Source organism: Crocodylus siamensis, chromosome 10 (genome assembly GCF_052110815.1).
Source record: "Crocodylus siamensis isolate JL-2025a chromosome 10, ASM5211081v1, whole genome shotgun sequence".
Taxonomy (NCBI): domain Eukaryota; kingdom Metazoa; phylum Chordata; order Crocodylia; family Crocodylidae; genus Crocodylus; species Crocodylus siamensis.
The window spans coordinates 6,003,289-6,027,462 of NC_143404.1; the positions used below are offsets into that span (position 1 = coordinate 6,003,289).

Here is a 24,174-nt window from a genome sequence, read left to right on the forward strand (position 1 = left end):
AACCATGGAGGGAAGACGGGATCAGAGAGGCAAAGGACTCGGCTGAGGTCGCACAGCAGGGCAGGCGGTAGCAGACCTGGGACTGCCAGCTGACTGAACCGCTCTGCCTCGAGGAACAACATGTTTGTTCTCATGATGTGCTGCCTTTATTTCTTGCAGAGCTGGGATAATGGAAAGGGACTTCGTTTCACTTCCTCGTGCTCTAGCTTGAAGCTTTCTGCTTCAAATCAACCTCTCCCCCTTATGATTTTTTTTAAATTATATTTGTTTTGCAATGACTCAATTTCGATTTAAAATCAACAAGTTCCCCTTTACTGTGACTTTTGCTGAGGTTTTTTTATAATTAAAGATTTTTTTTAATTAAATTTGTTTTGCACGGACTACATTTCAATCTAAAATCAAAAAATTCCCCTTTACTGTGACTTTTGCTGAAGTTTTTGGAGTACAGGCAGTCCTCAGACTTACATAGATTTCATAGATTTCATAGACATTAGGGCTGGAAGGGACCTTGGGAGATCATCGAGTCCAGCCCCCTGCCCCAAGGGCAGGAAGTCAGCTGGGGTCATAGGATCCCAGCAAGATAAGCATCCAATTTGCTCTTGAAGGTGTTCAATGTAGGTGCTTGAACCACCTCCGCTGGCAGACTGTTCCAGACCTTGGGGGCTCGGACAGGAAAGAAATTCTTCCTTATGTCCAGCCTGAAACGGTCTTGCAGGAGTTTGTGACCGTTCGACCTCGTCATCCCTTGGGGCGCTCTGGTGAACAGACGTTCCCCCAGGTCCTGGTGGTCACCCCTGATAAACTTGTAGGTGGCCATCAGATCACCCCTGAGCCTGCGCTTTTCCAGGCTAAAGAGTCCCATGGCTCTCAGCCTGTCGTCGTAAGATCTGTTTTCCTGACCTCTGATCATGCGCGTGGCTCTCCTCTGGACTCTCTCAAGCTTCTCCACATCCTTTTTGAATTGTGGGGCCCAAAACTGGACGCAGTACTCCAGCTGCGGCCTCACCAAGGCCGAGTACAAGGGGAGAATGACGTCCCGGGATTTGCTCGAGAAGCATCTATGGATGCACGCCAGCGTTTTGGTCGCTTTACTAGCCGCAGCATCGCATTGCAGGCTCATGTTCATCTTGTGGTCAATGATGACCCCCAAGTCTCTTTCTTCTGTAGTGCTAGCCAGTGCAGCACTGCCGAGCCTATAAGGCTGCTGCAGGTGTTTCCTCCCAAGGTGGAGAACCTTGCGTTTTTCGATGTTAAACACCATCAGGTTCTCATCCGCCCATTTGCTGAGCTTGTCCAGGTCAGCCTGGATCACCCGCCTATCTTCTGGCGTGGATGCTTTGCCCCAAAGTTTGGTGTCATCGGCGAACTTGGCCAGTCCGCTCCTGACTCCAGTGTCCACATCATTAATGAAGATGTTGAACAGGATGGGTCCCAGGACAGAGCCTGGAGGGACCCCACTGGTCACAGGGCACCACGATGAGTGACTGCCATCAATCACAACCCTCTGGGTCCGACCACGGAGCCAGTTTCCCAGCCAGCGGATCGTGGTGGACCCAAGGCCACAACTGGCCAGTCTGGCCAAGATGTGATCATGGGATACCAGATCGAAGGCTTTTTTGGAGTCAAAATATATGACCTCAATCTCATCTCCCTTATCCAGGTGATACGACACAATTGGTTCCTGAAAATCGTGTCTTAAGTTGAAACGTAACTTGGAACCGATTTCCCATAGGAACAATGTTATAAATGGTTCCTGAACCAAGGCCCAATACCCTATTTCCACCAAAAATACCCCAGGATTTTGTACTCAATCAATTACAGATGAGTAATATAGTGACAATAATGCATTTATATTGTAAATAGAAATCGTATTGCTTCGGAGGGACTTTTTTGAGGTGACCTTGCTGGAGGTTTTGGAGGGCTCCTGGCTGCAGGTGTTTCTGGCGGCCGTCTGCTTTCTAAGGGAAAGGAAGCGTCCGGGGAAGTGTGGACGGGCGGGAGAGGAGGCGAGGGACGCGGCGGCATCGCTCGCACCAAGCCTTGTCCCGTCGACCCTGGTGCCAGGAGCTGAAGCGGGGTGTCCATTTCTAAAGGCTGCTAGTCGAGGACTGCCCGCACCGAAGGCGTTTCACCGTTCCCGGGTGTAGCCTTCCAGCGTCGCCGTGAAGCAGGGCTTCCCAGTGACAGTTTGGGGCGGGCCGGGCTTCCATGGCGGACTGGCGTTAACGAGGACAACGCCGCTTGAGGCAAGGAAGCAGCACAGAAAGACGAGGATTTAGGAGCTGAGCTGTGCCTAAGCCCCCCGCGTCCTGCCGCAGCCAGCCCGCTCCTGGGCTCTCAGGCCCGGCTCCCAGGCGGGGCGCCAGGCCGGGCCGGGCCGCGGGGCGGGGCGGGGCGAGGCGAGGCGAGGCCGCGGAGGCGGAGGCGGAGGCCGGGCGCTCCTATAAGCGGCGGGTTGGTGGCGGCGCCGCGTGAGCGGGCTTTGTGGCGGCTCCGTGCGGGATCATGTGTGGTGAGTGCCGGTCTCGGCGCGGGGCTCCCGGCTCCAGGCCTGCTGCGCTCCCCGGCTCCGGGCCCGGGCCGGGCCGGGCCTGACAGGAGCGCGGCTCTGAGAGGGGGGCCCAGGGTCTCATGTTTGACAGTTCCGGCTCAGCCGGCTCCTTTCTGCTCCCTCGCGGGGGCGGGGGGTGCTGGCTGAGCCCAGGGCGGTTTTTCCTGAGGGGTGCCGGCGTGGCTGGGGCAGGGGTGAACAGTGGTGGTGGGGCTGGGAAAAGACAGCTTGTGTTGAGGCCCTGCACCCCCCCGTGCTCTGACAGCAGCCCCCCGGTGCTGCGTGCTGTCTGTTTTGAGCGGCTCCGAGCCGGGCCTTGGAGCTCCCCTGCAGCGTGTGCGGGCACTGGGCTCTGCTGGCCTCCAGAGGCAGTCCCCGAGGCGCCGCTCTGGGCTGGGCGGCTAAACAAACCCTGGGTGCCGTCTCAACCGTGGAGCTCGGAGACTGGAAACGACTGTCAAAATCTGCGGCATCTGGGATGCGTTGATGAAGGGACGGCGTCACCACTGCTAAAGACGTGTAGTAAGACATTAAAACAGACTCGGGATGAAGTGGCAAACCACCCAGTCTTTGGGGACCAGGCGCTTTGGACAATGTCGCGCCAAACACGTTACGATGGCACCTGGCCGGAGAGCGAGGTTTGGGATCTAAAGCATTTGAAAAAATCTAGTCAACTTTCTTGGCATATGCTGTGCATCCCTTCGCATGCATATAATGCTTGGGGTTTCATATGAAGATAGTTCAGACTTTTCTACTGTGAATGCATACACTTATCAACATGTAAGGGCCCTTTTTAAGAGATGAATTTGGGGAAATGCTGCCTAGGGTTTCCAGCTGTGTAAGTGGAAACAGCTTTACAAACGCTTTTTGTAAGAACGTGCAGTATTTAAAAAGTTGCTGAAGCCACTTTGAACTGATGGTCTCCGTCAGTTAAATTTTAAGTTAACTCTTAACTTCCTTGCAGCTCTAAAGCTGTTTCACTAAGTAGGCACCCCCATATTTACCATTTGTGCTCTAATGAATCCAATCTGCTCTGTGTTCTGATTAAAACGCTCTTGTGGGGCCGCATCATCGTGTGTATAAAAATGGATTTAAAAATGGCAGCTGGGGTGCTTTTATCTAAACCTTGTCAAATGAGGTCTAGATAAAGCATCCCATGGCCAGTTTTAAACCTGCAGGGGCTTAATACACACGATGGTGAGATATTTCAGTTACAGTGGCTCTCCAGGAACCACTGTGATTTAAAACATCCCACCACCTGAGCACATGTATAAGTGGCCTGGCTAAAAGCCAGAGTAATTTTTCCATCACAGAGCAGATCCAAAGTGTAGGGTGCCTGGATCTAGGTGAAATCTTGTGGTTACAAGCTGCTTATGGCATTTTCCTAGAAAAGACTCTCAGAACCCTTTTTTTCCCCCCGCATTTTCCTGATGCTTGCCATTCAGTCAGAGAAAGCAAAAAGTCCAGACAGCTGGTGAGTTGAAAGGAGAGGTGTTTAGTGAAGGTTAAGCAGGCACAAAGATGGAGCCTAGGCTTTCTGAGATGTAGCATGCCTCCTTTCTGGATTGTGAAAACCTGTTCAGAAGCGAGTAGCTTCCACGTTGCAGTAATGACTGGTATCAGTTATGTAGCAAATATAACAGGTCTAAGGGCAAAAGACCAGTACCCCATTAAATGTTCTTTGAGTAGCTGTAATTGGATATAAAAAATACCCAGTTCTGTCTTTATATTTAAGATTTAGGGGCCATAGTTCCTTGCTTAAAATTTGTGCTAGTAAAGTGAGGCCATCATCACTTCAAATAGCTTTACCTGATCTAATGAAGCTGTGATATCACTTTACACAATAATTTCTTATTTTTATTAGAAATTCTCATGGAAACTGCAGCTCTAATTTAACAGTTTGGGAGGCCACAGAAGTAATTTCAGTTAAAACGAGATTTGTACTTGAGAGAAACTTGTGAAATTAGTCATTGGCTTAAACTTCCAGATGGAGCTACCTACCAGAAATGTGGCTAAACTTTTTGGTTTTTTTCTGTAGAGGAGTTAAGTAACTGGCAAAAAAAAAAAATGGGATTCCTGAGAAGAAAGTATGCATGTGAACGAGGCAGTAGTAGATAAGTCAGGAGTAAGACTTTTTTCCTTCTAGTAAAAAAATAAATACATTTGCGATATGTTCCTTGACAACCCAGGCAGCACTTATCTTTTCAGCGTAATAGCCTCTAGTAGCGTCTGAGTTTCCTAGTTCATGTGTGTGGATGTGTGGCTAGAGCTTCTTAGAAACAAGGATCCTTTTAACAATTACTGCACACTAGTAGCATTGTAAAGGCATTCCCAGAGGAAGCTTTTCCTAGAGCTTTGTATAGTCATAAAGACGCCACTTGGAATATATGAGCCTGGTGTGTCTTTGAATGTATTGTGAAATCTGGCTTAGAAAGTGATGTTGGATCTGAAAAGAGGTACGGAGCAATATTCTGGAATGATATTAAGACATTTTGTATTTTTAAATTTCCAGGATCCTTAGAGGCAGCAAGTGCTAGAGGACTGTAAGCAACTGTCTGGAAATTATGATCAGCAAATCCTTGATCTAGGGTGGTTTTATGTGTAACAAGCCTGCAGATGTTATTTCCAAGAAATCTGTGGAAGAGCAGCACTTGAAATGTATTCAGGCATCTTTTTTATGTTTAACTACTGTAGCATGTTATGGCCTTTGAACATCTTGCCATCTTTGCTATTAAAGTGATGGGCACTTTAGAAATGGTTAGGGTCAAATAGGTACTTTGCTTCCCTCTTCTGTAGCAGAGATGGAGTTTTGAAACTTAATTAGTTTCTTTGAGGTTAGTCTAAAAACTGCTGCAGCCTGTAACACTAAAGTTGTCCAATTGCTGTTGTAGGAGTAAAGCCAATAATGTTACTGGCTGTACATGTGGGGACTAATCAGTTAGACCTCACATGTTCAACAACTGTATCGTCACTATGACTTTCTTAGTTTTGGAGAACCAGTTGGAGGTATAAATAACATTTTTGTGCTCTCAGTAGCTTTAATTGAACAGGTAAAACCATTAAATCTTCAGCACAGAATAATGTGAATTAGTCTTTGATATTATACATTTGTTAAAGAGAACAGTTTTTTCCAGTCAAACGGTTCCTTCTCTTCAAAGCTGAACTGCCACATGCTTGCTTGGTGTAGGGTTCACAATGATTTACTGATTCTCTAGTCTACATAGTTTATGATATCAAATTCATTAACACTTTAAGTAGGGTTGGAGCCATGATGATCCAGGAAATGTAGCAGAAGCAAGGATTTTTTTTTTTGTGATACTTTTTTTAGACCAAGTGTATAGTTGGGAGAGCTGCTGGACAGCCTTTTGGGTATTGCACCCTTCCTTAAGTCTGCAAGAGAGACTTGAGAATGGGTACTTGACTTGGGTTTCTTTTCTATTTTCCTTTGTCCCTTACTTTCTGTCCTTTACTTCTGATTTCATTTCTGTTTTCTTCCCTAGTTCTCCCTTCCTGTTCCCTGTTAAAGTGGCTGCTGCATACCATTTTCAGCAGGAGCCTTTCAAAAATAGTTCCTGTGCTCAGAGTCCCTACCCTGGAGCATTTTGGGCCCTGACCTTGATTACAGACATTGCCTTGTGCTAGTGCAGTGAATATACTCCTTGAGATGTCTAGTTTTAGACCTGGAAACGCAGTCAGTCACAATGCTCCCATTCTCTGCTACAGTCTGCATGGGGAGTTGGGAGATTTTTTTTTTTCCAGTTTGGGCATTAACTGCTACTGTTATTTGGAGATCTCAGTGAAGAGAGTGATAGTCTAAAAATTCCCTAGAACCAGGAATGTTTAATTTTGTGACATTAATATTTAGAGCTAATAAAGAGCTTTAAATCCATCTCTGCAGAGGTCCCAATAGACTATAAAGCTAAGTACAGACAGTCAAAAAGCCCAAGGCTGAGTCTGTTCAGCCTTTACAGGTTAGCCTAAGCTGCATAGATTGAGCTGATAAGCAAGTGAACAGTTCATTTTGATTCTGCAAATGCAGCCACATGCCTGCAGTGGCCCAGACCAGAAGCGGGGGGTTGCTAGAGCATGCCTTCCTGCTCCATTGGAACAGACCGCTTGGGCCAAGGCTAGCCTGCCCACCCTGCGTGAGGGGGAAGAGGCGTGCAGGGGAGATGCATTCTGGGATGCTTGGGGGGCTGTGAATTAACTTGAATCTGGAGGAGATCTAGGACAGATCCTAAATCAGTTAAGTTCAATAAACCTACCTAAATTAGTTAAGTCTGCTACATCCATCCAGGTTTATTTTAAACCGGTTTCAGTGATTTTGAAAACGGTTTATGTGCACTGAATTTCTGTTGTGTTACAGATTTGAACTGGCTTCCCATCACTTACACTGGTTTATGTGCAATTTCTGTTCCTAGCCTAAATGTTGACTTTCTGCTCTTTTGTCCCCTATTTCATTAAACAGGAATCTTCGCTTATCTGAACTACAGAGTACCTCGGACTCGGAAGGAGATATTTGAGACTCTGATCAAAGGACTTGAGAGACTAGAATACAGAGGATATGACTCGGCAGGTACCTCACCTTGTACTAAAAATGCATATGTATGTGATTCCACCTGCTCGGTACTTGCATTACTTCAGTCCAAGATGATCTTTACCATTTCTAACCAAGATTTTGGATGTTGAATTTTTATTTGTGTGGTATTTTCTCATCCAAATTTTATTCTATTGCCATGAAAGAGCAAAGATTGAAACCTGTGATGTAATTACACGTTCAGTTTAGTTGTTTTAGAACATGTAATTGAAGCAAGCAGAATGAAGGAAATGGATACCTGCTGTAATTTTTGTTGAACGTCTAATGTGAAGCGTGTTTGGAGACTCATCAATTGATAGGCTTATCAATGCACTTCAGTCTTGAAGTGTTAGTATCACTGACAAAATCTGAGGTCCTTATTCAGGCAAAACTTAGGTCAATTTCAGTGGGTATTTAAACCTGTATTGCCTCTTCAGGTGAACCTTAATCTGATTTGAATAGCCATTTGTAGAAGACTAGAAGCATCCCTTCGAAGACTAACTTTGTTGTAGAGCCTTTGCATTTGCATGTGATTGTCTGTCTAATCTTAGGATGGATTTTTCTGAATAAGATGCACTCCCTTCCTTTAAAAAAAACACTTGTGTTCTGAATCCTAGGTGTTGCCATTGATGGAAATGATAATGAGGATAAAGAGAGGTTCATCAAACTGGTCAAGAAAAGAGGAAAGGTAAAGGCCCTGGATGAAGAATTATACAGTGAGTTTAAAATTCCTTTATGATTTTATACTCCTGATGATAGCTCTATATTAGCAAAAAAGTTAAACTATTGATTTTTGTGGTTTAAAAACAAAGCTGTTTAATGGCATTATATAACCAGCATTAGGTTGTTGAGTAGTTTTTGTTCAGAGACACTAGTTTTTACAAAGTAGGCTTATCTTTGTGCAGTAGGGGTATAGTGGAGGTACAATAGTGTGAGAGCTCATCACTAAGCTGACTGTGTTCATTTTTGAACTACCACTGCCCTCTGAAATCTGAGCTCTCTCACAAGAAGACATGCGTATGAATTTATATTCTGACGGAGCTTTGGCCATATTGTACAGCATTTCCAAGCAGTTCATCTTCTTCACAGCATCCACTCTATGGATTCCTTCCTCCTACAAAGAACTTGAGTCCTATTTTTAATAAATATTTGTTTATATTGTAATGTTATGGTCAGTTTGCCTAGTTTACAATTGCTAGTATAGGCTGAAAAATAGCTCCATATTAGCAAAATGTTTCCCACACGCACTTAAAACTACCCAAGGCTTAGTGTCATGAAATCAAATAAAGTTGCAAAACACTTTAGACAGAATCTTTACAGGTGAAATTTAAATTCAACAAGGTTCTGTTAGTCTTGTGTTTGTGTGACTGTTTAACAAACTGATTTTCTTCTGCACAGAACAAGATGGTCTGGACCTAAAGGTAGACTTTGAAACACATTTTGGAATTGCTCACACTCGTTGGGCAACCCATGGAGTCCCCAGTGTAGTAAACAGTCACCCTCAGAGATCGGGTAAAGGGAATGGTAAGTATCATTTGTGTCAGTTTGGAATTGTATATGAATCTGTTATGACAGAAAAGACCTCAGTCTAGATTACTCTAAAACTGCCAAAGTGTGCATGAGTTCTGGTAGGCTAAACTCATTCATCAGTGACCTTGTCAAACAGGCATTTCTTTCAACTAGAGAACGTATTTTGACTTGGCAAAGCAGTCTAACTGCTCAAATAAACTTCTCTGTGAGTAATAATTGAAAGGGAAACTTATTTCTCAAACATGATACAAATGGAATACAATAATAAAGGATATACGTTTGTTTGAATGATTCACTGTTGGTTTATTAGAAGCTCAACACAACTTGAGTCCTCATGTATCATAATTAATGCAGAGAAATGTCTTATTGGGCCAGCAGTATCCAGGAGGTAACTATACTTTAGTCAGCTGGTATTTTGAAGAGCAACTGAGCCAAGTGGAGGTCTAAAATATTTAACTATATTTTTACTGCACAGTATGAGAAACTTCAAACTTAGCAGCCTATTACAATATTTGAATTAGTATTATCTAGAAAAAATAGTGTGGTGGTGGTGGTGGTGTTGTTGTTTTTGGTTTGGTTTAGTTTTTTTCCTGTTACTGCATTTGATACTTCCAAGTATGTGTATTTTACTGTTCTTTTGAATAGTTCAGATGTTTTTAACTGGATTGTTATGCAGAGCCATTTTTTTTTTTTTTTAATTCAGGCTAAATTGAATACTATTGACCCAAAACTGGAAAGAGTGATATTATGATTAAGGCAGACGAGGGTTTTTGTGTAAAGGTGATACATTTTTATTAGACCAACTAAAAAGTTAGAAAACTTGTCCTTTGCAAGCTTTCGGGCACAAATACCCTTCTTTAGGCATAGGTAGAGTCCGTTGGTGTTTGTGTGCTCTCTTGGGTGGAATGGAAGCCAATATGGAAAACGCAGGTCTGTGACAATGCAAATGTGAGGGGATGAAAGACCATAGGAGTAAGGCAGGTAGGTGGGGCGGGGGGGCACAAAAGGGAGGAATGTTGACCAAGTGATATAATGTAGCTGATAAAATGTAGACGTTGCGTGGGGTTATTGGATGGAAGGCAGGTTTATAATGTGCCGTAAATCCAATGTCTATAGTTACTCTATGATTTTTTTTTTTTTAAATCTGGTAGATTTATGAAGTGAAGCTTGTAGGTTTGTCTACCAAAGGTATCTTTAAATTTGCCTTTGAGGATTAGAACTGAGAGACTGGAGAAAGAGTGGTTTAATATTAGAAATAGCTCCATATTGGCAAAATGTTTCCCACAGGCACTTAACCTATCCAAGGCTTAGTGTCATGAAAGCAAATGTTTTATAATTGTTGTAGTACAAAGATAAGATACACATGGCCTTTGCCCTGTAAGCTTCCTTAAATATAAATCAATCTTTGGATTTCCTTAAATAGGGCACTTCATCTTCAAAACAACTCGGTACCCATAGAGGCCTTTACGAGGGGTATTTCTAGTTTTTTCTTGAATACTCAGCTCAGGTACAGTGATTCAGTTATGCCAAAAAAACCTAAAGTGGATGAGTAGTAGGTATCAAAATGCTTCTGTGGGTCTGAAGAAATAGTGAGGCCCAAATTCAAAATTATTTATTCTTTCTCTCTACTATCCTAAAACTTGCTTCTGTTTAATATTTGGCTACTTTAGCTCCCATACAAGTACCAGAGTAAGATCTTTAGAATTTCTGGCGCTTGACTGTATGTTCTGTAGCTAACCTCCCCCTGCCCCCAAAACAAAAAAACCAAACTCCAGTTTATCTGGGGTACGGAGGGTTGGGATGATGGACAATAAAGTAGTAAACATCTTCTCAGAAATACTTTAACTTAAAAAAAAAAAAGTCTGTACAGGGTTGAGGTGTCCAGCCAGACAAAAATGCTCTCTAGTTGAGATGGCGGAGTAGAAATGGCATCATGGTTTCTGGCCGTCTTTGTATAAAGTGTTAACAATCCAGCAATCTGGCTAACGTACAAACAGTTTTTTAGCATAACTGTGAATAAACATCTAACAAAATTGATAAAGTTTGTTATTAATATCTAATCTGTTCTATTTTTAAAACTGTGAGAATTGGAGGAAAACAGATTCTTATTTGAAAAACAGGATATACTACTTGAATAAGATTTGTAAACTGATAAAGCTTATTTACATGTAGGCTGTCAGGGAAAAGAAAAGGGGAGAAACGTCCATGCTGTGATGATGGAGACCATAAAACCACTTCCAGTGTTTGGGTCTTAGTAAGTTGGTCTGCAGATGGTAACTCTTAGGTTGGACAGAGTCTGCCAAAGGTGCTACATTACACCCTAATTATGAAGGCATTGCAGCAATAACAACAATTTAAGATGCTTTTGTGTGCATGGAGTTTACACTTTGGTCTCTTAATTGTTGACTCTTCCTTTCAGAATTTGTTGTTATCCACAATGGAATCATCACAAACTATAAGGATCTGAGAAAATTTCTGGTAGGTTTTATAACTGCGACTTATTCCAAAATTAAAATACTGATATAAAATAATTGTTTATCCATTTGTCCTAACTTCTGAAGGGATTGAATTAACGCTTTTGTATACAATTTAAAAGTGGTGTTGCAATAGAGGTTGCCTGCTGGAGTTGCACAGGATCCTTATGCTGGAAAAGGATAGAGGCCTATTTTCTCCTATTTTTATATATGTTTGAAAATAGTGAGGTTATGATTAGTTGAATCTTTTCTCTGCTAAGTGGTAAAATGCAGCCTAGTGTGATCCTCCCAAGCTGTCCGTTTTAATGATTTATTACCTTCTGGTGTGATTACACCAACTGAAAAACACCAGGGTTTCCTTCCTGAGGAAGAAAATGCTTATCTTGTCTTTGATTATATCTCACATTCCAGGAAAGCAAAGGCTATGAGTTTGAATCTGAAACTGATACAGAAACCATCCCCAAACTAATCAAATATATATATGACAACAGAGAGACAGAGGACATCAGCTTTTCAGCATTGGTGGAAAGAGTTATTCAGCAGCTGGTAAGTGTGATAAAAGGGAAACTGCTTGAATTATAGTAGTGTCTATTGTAGTAAAGAATCCCAGCACTTTATATTTGGAGTTTACAAGGCATGTTGGTTCATGGATCATGAGAGCCTGGTACTGCTTAGCCACTGCTTGGAGGCAGAACTGGGGGACGGGTGAGCTTGTTAGCATGTTTCCTAGCTATCTTGATGACTGGATCCTGCACACGGAGTTGTAGAGCACTTTCAGATCAACCTTACTTATCTTAATGGTCTTTTTAACGTTGCATAAAACACCAGGATTTTGTTTTTAGGTAGTATTGTCATTTTTGTGGGTTTTTTGTGGGTTTTTTTTTTTCTTTTAAAAAACAACCCCAACAGAACCCAAACTGAGCCAGGTCACACATTTGATGTCAAAGTGGAATAAAAAGTATTTGATCTATAACTTTAGCATACACACGGGCAGTATTGCCCATTTATTGTCTAATACACAAAAATATCTATTTGTAGATCCCCAGCAAAGCTAGAAAATGCATCTGTCAGGGTTTTACAGAGACTTGTATTAAAAGTATTTATTTTTGCAGGTAAAACTGAGAATCTGGTTTCCTATTAAAAGTGCTCATCTCACTATTTGGATAATGCATGGTATATTTATTGGTCTTTTACTTGTTTTACTGTATTTGCTGGCCTTTTGAATGGTACAATCTGACTGCCAGGAAGAAATTCCTGATAGTGGTAATGAGCTATGCCTAAAATCATTTTGGGAAGAGGGGCCACAGATTAATGAAGATTTGACTCACTTGTATAACTCAGTTCAGGATTTTTCCTTTTGTTTGTATGGTTTCCAGGAAGGTGCTTTTGCCTTGGTTTTCAAGAGCAGCCATTATCTGGGTGAAGCTGTTGCTGCCAGGTTAGTGAAAATCCAAAAAATATTTTTGTGCTATGTATTGAAATACACTGTGAATGAATAACCATAATTCCAGCATTTGACTATTTTATTTTCTATATACATTAATAATCCTTTGATCAGACATCATTTGCGAACAAAAATTTAAAACAATGAAATGCAGAGGACTATGACATTAGTGTGTTATAAAAATTCTGTATCCACGTTAAGCATAGTTAGTCAGCATCTGGGTTCAGGACCATGAACTGTCCCTCAGTTCCCTTGGCACATCTTCCAATCAGCTGTTTAATCTAACTGATTTGAAATTCACGAGCTTTTCCTGCTTGCCAAAACTGCTGAATTCCAAGGGATTAAACCACTGCCTTTCAGAGTCATTCTGAAAGATTTACCTATAAACGTACAAGTAATTTTTGAGGAAATAATTGTGAAAAATATGAATTAATCATTTCGTAATCACAGCTGAAGAACAGTCAGATGATTGCTAAAGTAGGCTGACTTGACCCATTTCACTTGGTGTTAAATTCTTAATGCAGCATGTATGAATGCAGTGTAAAATAACGAAGTATGCAATGGTACACCTGCGTGCTGTAGAACACTGAGAAGCTCAGTTTGCCTTCTGTTTCCAAAGTGCTTTTCTTCAGACAAGCTCTTTTTTCATTTGATAGCAGATTGAAAAAGGAGAGAAGACTGGTGTGCTTTGACTTCATTTTGAATAAAAGCTGTGAATGGTGTATTCATTCAAGCTGGCTAGAAGCCTGTTGGATTAATACATTATGTAAATACTGGTACACAACTCTAGTCCAAGACAAAACTCATGATAGTGTTGAGTTGCCTAAACTCTGCTTCTGTTTCTGGTTGGAAAAGCAATTTTCAGGAAAGGGTAAAGGCATACTAAAGTGGCAACTGGTGCATCATGCTGATAGAAAAACTGCGTTGCATGGGTTATGGAAGAAGTCCAAGCGTATGGTGTCCTAGCTTTACCAAAGGCATTGTAAAGATGAAAACAAATGCATCTTTCCAAGCCAGATCTTACAATTGGGAATGCAAGTTTAGCCTTTCATCTTGTCAGTATTCCATATGCCTTATTTTGTTTTCTACAGTTCCAAAGCAGGGAAAGGAACATCACATAGTTGGGTGGTGGGCGGGGGAACATCTGTCACCCTGTGAAGTTGGAAGTGGTGTGACCTTCCAACCCTGCAGATCTTAAGTAGATCTCCCTGTACAAAGGACGTCATAGCTAATGTGTTCCTTGTTGCGCTCATAGGAGAGGAAGTCCTCTACTCATTGGAGTTCGCAGCAAATACAAGCTTTCCACTGAACAGATTTCTGTCCTGTATCGGTCATGTAAGTGAAAATATTTGTAAGTTACAGCAGTTATTCTCTTTGTGATGACAGTTAACAGAACCTTAGCGGGATTTTTTTCTAATCAAATTAAATTCAAGGTGTATTGCTACTCCCTTAGAAGTGAAGTTAATGATTTCTGTACGCTGGGTATTTATTGATTTGCTTTTGAGTGAAGGGTTTTTTGTTACTAACAGTTCCCGTTCTTATCTTATTGTTTATAAATGCCCACTGGGAATGCATCACTTTCTAAAAGGATAGACTACTTGTAAATGTAGTATAGATGTTCATATCTTATCTTTATAGTTTACAAGTTTTTTTTTCAACCAGGTAGGTTCCTTACTTCAGATTGGTCTATCTCGGATTCATGTCCCATTTCGTTTAACAGGCAACATTGAAAACGTGAAGAATATATGCAAGACCCGAATGAAAAGACTGGATGGTTCTACCTACCTTCATGCTGTTGGAGATAAAGCAGTAGAATTTTTCTTTGCTTCTGATGCAAGGTAATACATGACACTATTTTTGCTTGTCATTTAGGAGCAACACGGTAATGGAAATCTTACCTATTACTTCAGTGCCACATGTTTGTGATTTGGTAGGAAACTATTTTATTATGGAGACTCGGAAAGCTCAACTAATGACTAATCAACTTGATAAAGCAGGAAAAATGACATTTTGAAGGTGGTAAAGGGCACAGATTTCTCAATGATGTGTTACCAATAAGTAACTGTCAGTCTGGAACCTTTCTTGCGCTGTTCTAAAGTGTATCAAATGCAGGGAGACAAGATAAGCTTAAGTAGCCCTCACTAGCACATGTTATCTTTGTTTCTTAATCTTACTGCTTCTTCATACTAAAACATTGTTCCGAATATAAATCTCTTTCTATTTACGTTTCTTCAGTGCCATCATTGAACACACCAACAGAGTAATCTTCCTAGAAGATGATGATATTGCAGCAGTAACTGATGGGAAACTTTCTATCCATCGACTGAAACGTTCAGCTAGTGATGACCCCTCTCGAGCCATCCAGACTTTGCAGATGGAATTGCAGCAAATAATGAAGGGTAAGTCGGAACACCTTAAAAAATAACAGTTATAGGTAGGTAGTCTGATATTGGCACGCAAGAAAGTTGCCAAATCCTCACATAATGACCTTGTACCTACGTTTCTAGTATGCTAAAGTAATTCCTGGGAGCTGGCAATTTTTAAGACTTGTGACCAGATCAGGCTAGGCAGATTCAGGCTCTACCTCTGTACGTATTAAATCTGTGACTTTATATACAGGATAGCAGATACCTACAACACTTAAACATTGTATAGAATTAAATGTAATAATTCTTAAGATGCTCACTGCTAGGAAGTTTGTACTGATCCCTCAGAAGTTTACTAAGGCATCTCAGAATCTTGGTAACAAACAAGAAAATGACCAGAGTTTCTTTTGAAATAAATTGAATTAGACTTTTAACATTTTAAAACACTTTAATTGAGAAAGTGGCCCACGCTTCATTATACCAGAGTCTGTCCCCGTTAGCAAATATTGGAGACTTAACAGCCTCCATGAAACCCTCAGGATACGACTGGGCATTTTAAAAAAAAAAAAAAAAAGTTCTCTCTTCAATTGAATTAAAATTGAAATGAAAAACAACTTAAATCTGTTTGTTAATGTGTCTCTAAATAGGTAACTTCAGTGCATTTATGCAGAAAGAAATCTTTGAACAACCAGAATCTGTTGTCAATACCATGAGAGGCAGAGTGAATTTTGAGAGCAGTACTGGTAAGTCGATGTGATGACTTAAAAAAACCCGATTAGAATAAAAATACATGTAGCTGAAGTCTGTACTTTTTTCTTTTGTTGGGGATGCTGCAGTTCTGTTGGGTGGTCTTAAGGATCATTTGAAAGAAATCAGGAGGTGCCGCCGACTGATCATCATTGGTTGTGGAACCAGTTATCATGCTGCAGTAGCTGTAAGTTCAACCTGCTTTAAAATATGGGGGATACTTGGTTTTTATGGTTTAGAGAACAACTTTTTTTCTTTCTTTCTTTTAAACTGAGCCCTGGGTGAGGGAATTGGACTTTTATGCATCTTGCTTCCTCTTAGCACCTTTTATTAAAATAGCTCTACTGTTATCTGCCATGCTGTAAATTAACACTTTTTGATGTTGCAGCTAATAGTTAGAGCTGCCTTATTTCTTGGTAATAGGATGCAAGATGTCATTAATTCCTATTAAATTCTGTAACTTTGTAGCTTGGTTTGTTTTGTTTCTTTTTCCTTAATATAGCTATTCACTCTAATACTTAATGTTCATAAATGCTTTTTGCTTATTGACTATAGACTCGACAAGTGCTGGAAGAATTGACAGAGCTGCCTGTGATGGTGGAACTTGCTAGCGACTTCCTGGACAGAAACACTCCTGTATTCAGGGATGATGTATGCTTCTTTGTCAGTCAGTCAGGTGAGTTACTCTGACTGTTCCTCCTTCATCTGAGTGGAGACATGCAGAGAAGTATATGCAGTAAACAAAGCTTATTTCTGTCTCCATACTTAAATTTAGAGTAAATGAGGAGGATTAATAGTAACAGATCTGTGTATTGGATGCAGGGGTAGTTTCAAGCTTGAATTAAACAACTGGTGGGTGCCAAAACTAGGTCTAAGTGTGAATGCTCTATCTGGCTGCATATTGTACAAAACGGGGTTCAGTAAGTTAGAGCTTCAAGTATCCCTATAATATAGTTTCTAAGATGCCTTTTTGCTGGTCCTGTATTAAATGTATATGATAAACTGTACATATTCCATAGGTGAGACTGCAGATACGCTTATGGCCTTGCGGTATTGTAAGGAACGTCGAGCTTTGACGGTTGGCATTACAAATACTGTGGGAAGCTCAATATCCAGAGATACTGACTGTGGTGTACATATCAATGCAGGCCCAGAGATAGGTGTGGCAAGCACAAAGGTAACTATTCGCTGAGTGGCTTTTATACCTTTCTTCTGTGGAAGCCAGTGAGATGTTTTAGTAATATGTTTCTGAGAAGCACTGACATTCTGTCCGTCTGCAGGCTTACACCAGCCAGTTCATCTCTCTTGTAATGTTTGGCCTGATGATGTCTGAAGACAGAATTTCCCTGCAGAAAAGGAGACAGGAGATCATCAGGGGGCTGCAATCATTACCAGGTGTAATGACTTCTACAGTTTTTTGTTGTTTTTTTCCTTTTGTTTCTGTGGTGATGAGTACTGTTAAAGAAGTACACTTCCTTGATAAAAACAAATCTTCTTATCTTCATGAAAAGCTAGCAGTGTTATGTAGACAACTCCTTTACAACAACCAGCAGCTCTCCCTGCTTTCAGCTGGTCTCAGTTCTGAAAAAACAAGTGCTCTAATGTTTCAGTTTCCAGTAACTGTTCTCTTATAGACAGTTTACTAATCCCACAGCTTGTTTTCTCTTCCAGGTATTGGTGCCTGAAGGATAGGGGCTTATTAATGCGGTGGGATTTTTTCCCTTTTATTTTATAAAATAATTTTTTAACTAATTTGAAGTGGTGTTAATAATGAAATCTATTTTTAAAAATAGCAGCCCATGTGGCTCTGAATATTCCTTTTGGTCCACTCTCTCCCAACCCTTTTATGGTTTGAAGTCTGTTTTCTATTGGTCAGAGATACTTTTCTGTGTGGGAAATTTGAAGTCCTGGACCAATTAAACAATTATACTGATTGAAATGTGAGCAGATGGGGCTAATGCAGTTCAGTTAATGTTTTACAGTTATTTTGCATGTCTTCTTTCCCAATCGGCTGCAAATTATTTTCACTTATCCTAGGATAGCAGCAGGCAGCTAAGATACAGTTTAAATGGCTCAACTGATGCAGAATTATAAGCGGCAAGTCTGCTCCTTTTCATTCCACCCCAAAGAGATTCCTCCCTGTTGAAATAGTATAATAGTTCATATGCCCATGCCCTTGCTTAATATGTTGGAAAACTGATGGTTGTAAAACTCTGAAATTTGATACATCGTCACCTGAAGAGATGTTGGTGGTACACCAAATAATAAACTGGAACACAGTTTATATTCTATTCTTAGTTACAGTTGTGTGGTGTTGCCCCCCCGCCCCCTTCCTTGCATACAACGTTCCTTTTTCATAATTTTTAAAGGAAATTTTACTATTTTTAGTGCTGATTTAAAAAAAACCCAAAAAACTTATTTTAAGCCCGTATCAAGATGAGAAGTATAACAATTACACTTAGAAATACAAAGGGAGTGATATACATTAAACCAAGAGAAAATTTAAAAGTGCCACTTAGGTCTATTCAAGGGTGTAGGTTGTAGCCATGTTGGTCTAAGGCAGGGGCAGGAAATTATTTTGGGTGGAGGGCCACTTACTGAGTTTTGGCAAGCCACTGAGGGCCGCATGACAGGCAGCCAGGGGCAGATTAATACTTAATTTCTAAATTTTTTAGGGGTCCCGTGGGCCAGATGCAATGGCCTGGCAGGCTGCGTCTGGCCCACGGGCTGCATTTTGCCCGCCCCTGGTCTAAGGACATAGGCAGGCAAGGTTTTTTGGGTAAATCTGCTGTCTTTTAATAGACTAACTTCCAAATATTTAAGTTGGTCTAATAAAAGATATCTGAACTTTGTCTACTTAGATCTATGAGAGTCCAAGGCATATTTACAAAGCTGCAGAGCTTTGAAGTTTAAATGAATGCAGCTATGAACCTATCTGTTACTGCCTCATTGAAACAAATCTTAATATAGTTTTGATAAAGCAATAGCAACGCAGGAAATGACAGTTAAGGTAATCCTTTTTGTATGTGATTTTGACAGAGATGATTAAAGAAGTCTTGTCCTTGGATGAGAAGATACATGATTTGGCTGTTGAATTGTACAAACAGAGATCGCTTTTAGTGATGGGTCGTGGTTATAATTATGCTACTTGTCTGGAAGGAGCATTGGTATGTATGCTTAGGAGTATCACTTCTAAAGCTTTACCCTTTTTTTTTTCTTTTTTTTTTCTTCTTTTGTTTCCTTTCCATTGCTTTTTTCATTTTGTTTGTAAATTTAACTGCAAGAAGGAAACATCTGTAGAAGACCTCTTTTCCCCACTTTAATGTGTATGGGCCTTTTATTTATTTATTTATTTATTTATTTTTGTTGTTGCACCATTTCAGTAAACCTCTCGTTAGGCATAGCGAGATGTGACAATATATCTTTCTGGTCATTAATCACCATATCTCAAGACACAAATGCTCCTAAAATGTAAACTTTATTCAAGGTAACCTAGAAAAAGGATTAAAAATAAACAAACTGCTTGTTTCTCTGTTATCTCTAAGGAGCAACGATTCCTATTGATTTCAGGCAAACTTGATCCAGCAAATGACACCTCCTTGTGATACTAAAAATAGGACAATTTTTGCCGGAAGCAAGGGTGGGAACCAATTTTGTTGTATGTTGTAGAATGAGATAAAACCAACTACTGGAAAGAATTTATTTAAAAAAATAAGCTTATTTCCATGTTTAAATAACAGACACTTGGTATTTGTGTTTTGCCTTCTGAAGCTTTTATTTGGCACTTGACACGAGTGTAACTCTGGCATTTGCTTTCTAGAAAATCAAGGAGATCACATACATGCATTCTGAAGGTATCTTGGCTGGCGAACTGAAGCATGGGCCACTGGCCCTTATTGATAAACAAATGCCTGTTATCATGGTAATTATGAAGGATCCCTGCTTCAACAAATGCCAGAATGCTTTGCAACAGATCACTGCTCGACAGGTAATTTGAACAACATCAGCTGGGTAGAGGTTCTGCATGCTGAAATGTGTTGCTACTGACGGCACTTCAGAAATGCAATGTCTTGGTGTTTGTCTAGTCCTCAAGGATGGCAAGTGTGCACCCTTTGATTCATACCGTAGTATTAAAGATGGAGGCCAGTGATGAGGACTGACCAATTAAAAATGCAGGTGGAATTATGTTGGTGATCTGCAGTGCTAGAAGTTCAAATTTCATTTTAAATTGTAAATACCATGCAACAAGCAAAAGGTCTTGTTTTCCCATAAATAGTAGGAAGGCATTGTCATCATCATTCTTACTATCTGTATGAGTAAGTTCAAAATATATTGAATGCATTTGAAAGCTTAGCAACGTGGGGCACTTACACACATACAGGGAGGCTGCTCTGATGCTTTGTAATTTTAGCGCATCCAAGCAGGCTCAATTTTAATTGAGTTTGCTGAAGCGTGGAAATTTACTGCACTCCAGTGTCATGCATATTGGCATCCCCATGCTGAAAAATGGCGGTGGGGTGCTTTAAACTAAAGCTTGTTCTAGCTTTAGTTCAAAGCACCCCGCTGCCATTTTTTAGCACGGGAGCGCCAATACATTTGACACTCCACGAGCTTTTAATTAGCATGGCTCTTGGAGCTGTGCTAATTAAAGACCTCCCCCCCCCACTACACACCTCATGGAGCACATCTACAAACGTCCATGCACACCAAAACAACTTGGTGTCAGCCCTTTTTTGATTGTTAATATCTTATTTACAGGGTCGCCCAATCATTTTGTGTTCTAAAGAAGACACAGAAAGCTCAAAATATGCATACAAAACTATTGAGCTGCCAAACACGGTTGACTGTCTCCAAGGGGTTCTGAGTGTTATTCCCCTCCAGCTGCTTTCATTCCACCTGGCTGTTCTCAGAGGATATGATGTAAGTGTCTTTTTATCTTTAGGTACTCCAATTTGAACAGTTGGAGAACCACTGCAGTGAACTTCCTTCTGCCTCCACCAGCTTAATGTGAGAGGAATAATTGCATAGAGTTTCTAGCAAGAGAATAGCTATATACTAAAATTCTAGATCAGTTAATTAGAAAAAACCCCTGAAAAATATTTAGCTTCTTTTAACTGAGAAAATGAAACTAAGTGTTCAGTAGTAAAACTGAATGAGAGCAGTACCTGGAATGAAGATTTCCCTTTGTTTTTCAGTAAATAATATGAAAGTAGGAAGTAAAATTTACTCAAAGACATTGTGACACTTGTCTGATACTTTTTTTTAACCGATGCTAAGTATTTGAATAAGCTTAAGACTGATGCCTATCCTTTTGAGAGTTGTACCCTGTTATGGCAATCCATATTTTTGCAATCAGATTGCAAGGAAACTTCTAACCTTTGCAAATTTTAAGATCTCCAGCTCTTTTTGCATGTCTAGGTTGTGTTTTGGCTAGCTAGGACAGATAAGGTGTGGAATTAATTCAGGGATGGGTGGTTGGGTGTGGGGGAGGATGGGTGGTAGGGTGTGTGCGCACGCATGTGTGGACAGGTTGAATCAACAGATCCAGAAAGTTGCTTTACTCAGTCACGTACTGAAAATCTGTTCTTCATTCCAGGTGGATTTTCCAAGAAACCTGGCCAAATCTGTGACCGTGGAATAAACAACCTGCAACTTTTGTCATCAGACTTCTAAATTTATTTTCTACAAATGTATTGTTATTCATTGAGTACACAACTTTCTACACAGAATGATGATATTGTTAACTGGAAAGTGTTGAGGAAGGTTGGCTCGTTTGTTCTTTAACTTGTTCTGACACCCGTTTTTTAAAAGCTTTTTGATGTGCCTTGTACCCAAGTGCTTTTGCTTACAGCAAATGTTTCTCTAAATACTAATATTGCCAAAAGAGAAAGACAGAAAGCAAATCATTGTTTACACATGGTATAGTGAATGAAGTTTTCTACTATTGTGCAATATATATATATATACAGCTCTGTTTTAGAGTAACTGTGAACACTTTTAGCCAACACTACTTTAACTAGTTTTAAAAACAGTGTATTTATAAGTACAGTTGTATAGCTTTAAATTATTATTTTTTTAGTACGTTGCTCATCTGTAGCGTTGTTTAATGCCCAGAATGTATATCCTGAGCATGGTAACATTTATGCATTTGTGTATAGGGTCATTGTTACTGTCTTGTATTTCAGCTTTGAACTGGAACTCTATGGGCACTTTTACACATGCCCTGGGGGTGGGGGAGAGGTGGTACTTTAATTAGAGCGGCTCTGAGAGCCGCACTAATTAAAGCACAGCAGCATCTTGTGTATCAGTGACCCCTGCACTTCAAAATGGCAGCGGGGCACCTGAACTAAAGCTCATCGAGTGAGCTTCAGTTCAAATGCCTGCACCACCCTTTTGAAGTGCGGGGACACCGCGCAAGATGAAGGAAGCTGCTGGAGCACAGTAATTACCATGCTCCGAGAGACTTCCATTTAATCAAGTCTGCTCCAATGCAGTGTAATTAGACACGTTGGAGCAGCCTCTGCGCTTGTGTACAGACGTCCTGTAGCTGTTTTTCTCTCTCTTGGTCTCCTTTCTAACCTTTTTTTGCCATTTTCTGTTAACTGTTTGTTACCTCAACTTCTTTGACTGAATATCTCCAAATAGATTTCAAACTTCAGCTTTATTTAACCAACCAACATTATTAACTCATTAAATTTTTTTACCACATACATAGTCCCAGTTTTGATTCATTTGACATGTAAAGTATAACAAAATAAGGAAATGGTATTTTCAAGTGGATCACTATACTTCTGTTGGAGATTGTACAATCTATTTACTATGCAATTAAAGAAAATGGATCATGTAAACTCTTCTTATGTGTACTCTTTTACCAGCTCCTTCCTCTTCTTGAGTACAGTTGCATCTGACTCCACATGCAGAGTTTTTTCTTCACCGATGGGTTTTGTATCATACAAAAAATGAAAGCACTTCATGAAGTACTGTTTTGGAAATGGAGGAATAGTCTTGCGCTTAAGGCACTTAAGGCACCTGGTTAAGTTTCAAAATATGATTCCAAATCTCAGGTGTGCTGCTGGTGACATTGGTCAAAAAAATCTCTGTATGTCCTAAATGGGGACATTACAGATGGGCCTATTCTTCCTACTATATCTTTCCTCTGCCACCTAGTAAGCTGTAAAACTCTCTGGGGCAAGTACTGTCTTAAAATTTGTGTACTTGGTACAAAGGCGACCCCAATCTGAACTTATTCCTTATTAATGTATACACATGATTAATGTAACCATAATACCTGTTTTGTACAAAAACTTGGCATCTTTATAACCTTTTTCTGTACTACTTATCAATCTAAAAGCTACATCTTCTGGGTGCAGTAGTATCTCCCGCACAGACTGAATTTATAGATGTAGTTGAACTATTAACTCTGTATATTCTGTCTTCCTTTGAGTTGGCTGAGTTTAAAAAGACATTTCGCACAATTTTTAAACAGGAAGGTACATTTTGTATTTCACCTCTTATTATTTGTGGCCATAATAACACTTCTATGCTTTCTGTGCCAAGCAAAACCTCACCGGAGATGGTAGGTTCAAACCCTTTTAAAAGTATTCTTCTCCTGGTTACGCTCATGCTGATGAGCAGGATTTAGAACTTCCAGCTTCTCTTGCTGGGAAGGGTCTAAAAGAGGATTTGTTTCTCGCTGGACATCCTGAAGAGCACAAAGTGTCTCTTCTCTAACAGTGACCTGTTTTGTATGCTACAAAAAACTTCTAACTAATGGAGCTGGACAAGTATCATATGTACTGAATTGCAGAGACTTTTTTTGCCCAGTAACTGCTGATCATCTCCTTCCCCAAAGCAATGATGATCAATGTGAAATTGCAACTTTAATCTTACTGAGCATTGCTAATAATTTTAAGTGGTTTAATCAAAAACTTCAGAAGCCAAGACCAGAAAGGTGGTGTGACTTTTTTTCCCCCCCTTTTCTTCCAAATTCTTCCTCCAATATTCAAAAGGGGGGAAAAAGGCAGTGCACACACTAATGACTTACAGTGCATCAACTTTTGTTAAATTTGCTCATTGCTTAAAGAAAAGTGAGGGACTTCAATACAAAAGACTGAACTTCAGTAAAATAAATGAAAAAAACCAGACTATGGATACATTTATCTGCAAAAAAATTGTACTTCATGTGTACGTTACGTGAATGTATTTGTGGAGTAGCACCAAGAAGTCTATTGTAATACCCTGTCCCTTTGAGGCTTATAAGTGAACTGCTCTAATGGTTTGTCGTGTTAAAACACAAATTACCATCATTCTTGCTTTTGTAGGTGACTTAATGGTTCACACAAGTTCTTGAGTAGAAAACATTTTTTTTCTTTATATAAATACAATATATTCCCCTGCAGGTTGGCTTTTAAATTGAGATGTTTGAATACTTACAATTTAATGGCTTTAAGTGCTGCAGTAGCTTTTTGTACTAGAGTAGTTTCTAA

At 40.3% G+C, this 24,174-nt stretch overlaps 1 protein-coding gene across 1 annotated transcript; it reads left to right on the forward strand.

The window, feature by feature from the left end:
- The first annotated feature begins 1,864 nt into the window (after nucleotides 1-1,864).
- GFPT2 (glutamine--fructose-6-phosphate transaminase 2) lies at nucleotides 1,865-22,540 on the forward strand. Its single transcript, XM_090021004.1, has 19 exons — nucleotides 1,865-2,512; nucleotides 7,020-7,127; nucleotides 7,745-7,843; nucleotides 8,526-8,651; nucleotides 11,077-11,135; nucleotides 11,543-11,677; nucleotides 12,508-12,569; nucleotides 13,831-13,910; nucleotides 14,296-14,413; nucleotides 14,811-14,974; nucleotides 15,589-15,684; nucleotides 15,778-15,875; nucleotides 16,244-16,364; nucleotides 16,708-16,865; nucleotides 16,969-17,083; nucleotides 18,728-18,855; nucleotides 19,509-19,676; nucleotides 20,447-20,608; nucleotides 21,285-22,540. The coding sequence occupies exons 1-19, from the start codon at nucleotides 2,506-2,508 to the stop codon at nucleotides 21,327-21,329; spliced, it is 2,049 nt and encodes a 682-aa protein (XP_089877130.1). The 5' UTR covers nucleotides 1,865-2,505; the 3' UTR covers nucleotides 21,330-22,540.
- Nucleotides 22,541-24,174: the final 1,634 nt, after the last annotated feature.

Bases quoted from the DNA above. Each gene is read 5' to 3' on its own strand.
- GFPT2 (XM_090021004.1), top strand. The intron at 15,685-15,777 runs GTAAGTCGATGT...GGGATGCTGCAG, and splicing joins GAATTTTGAGAGCAGTACTG to TTCTGTTGGGTGGTCTTAAG. The intron at 16,866-16,968 runs GTAACTATTCGC...GTCCGTCTGCAG, and splicing joins TAGGTGTGGCAAGCACAAAG to GCTTACACCAGCCAGTTCAT.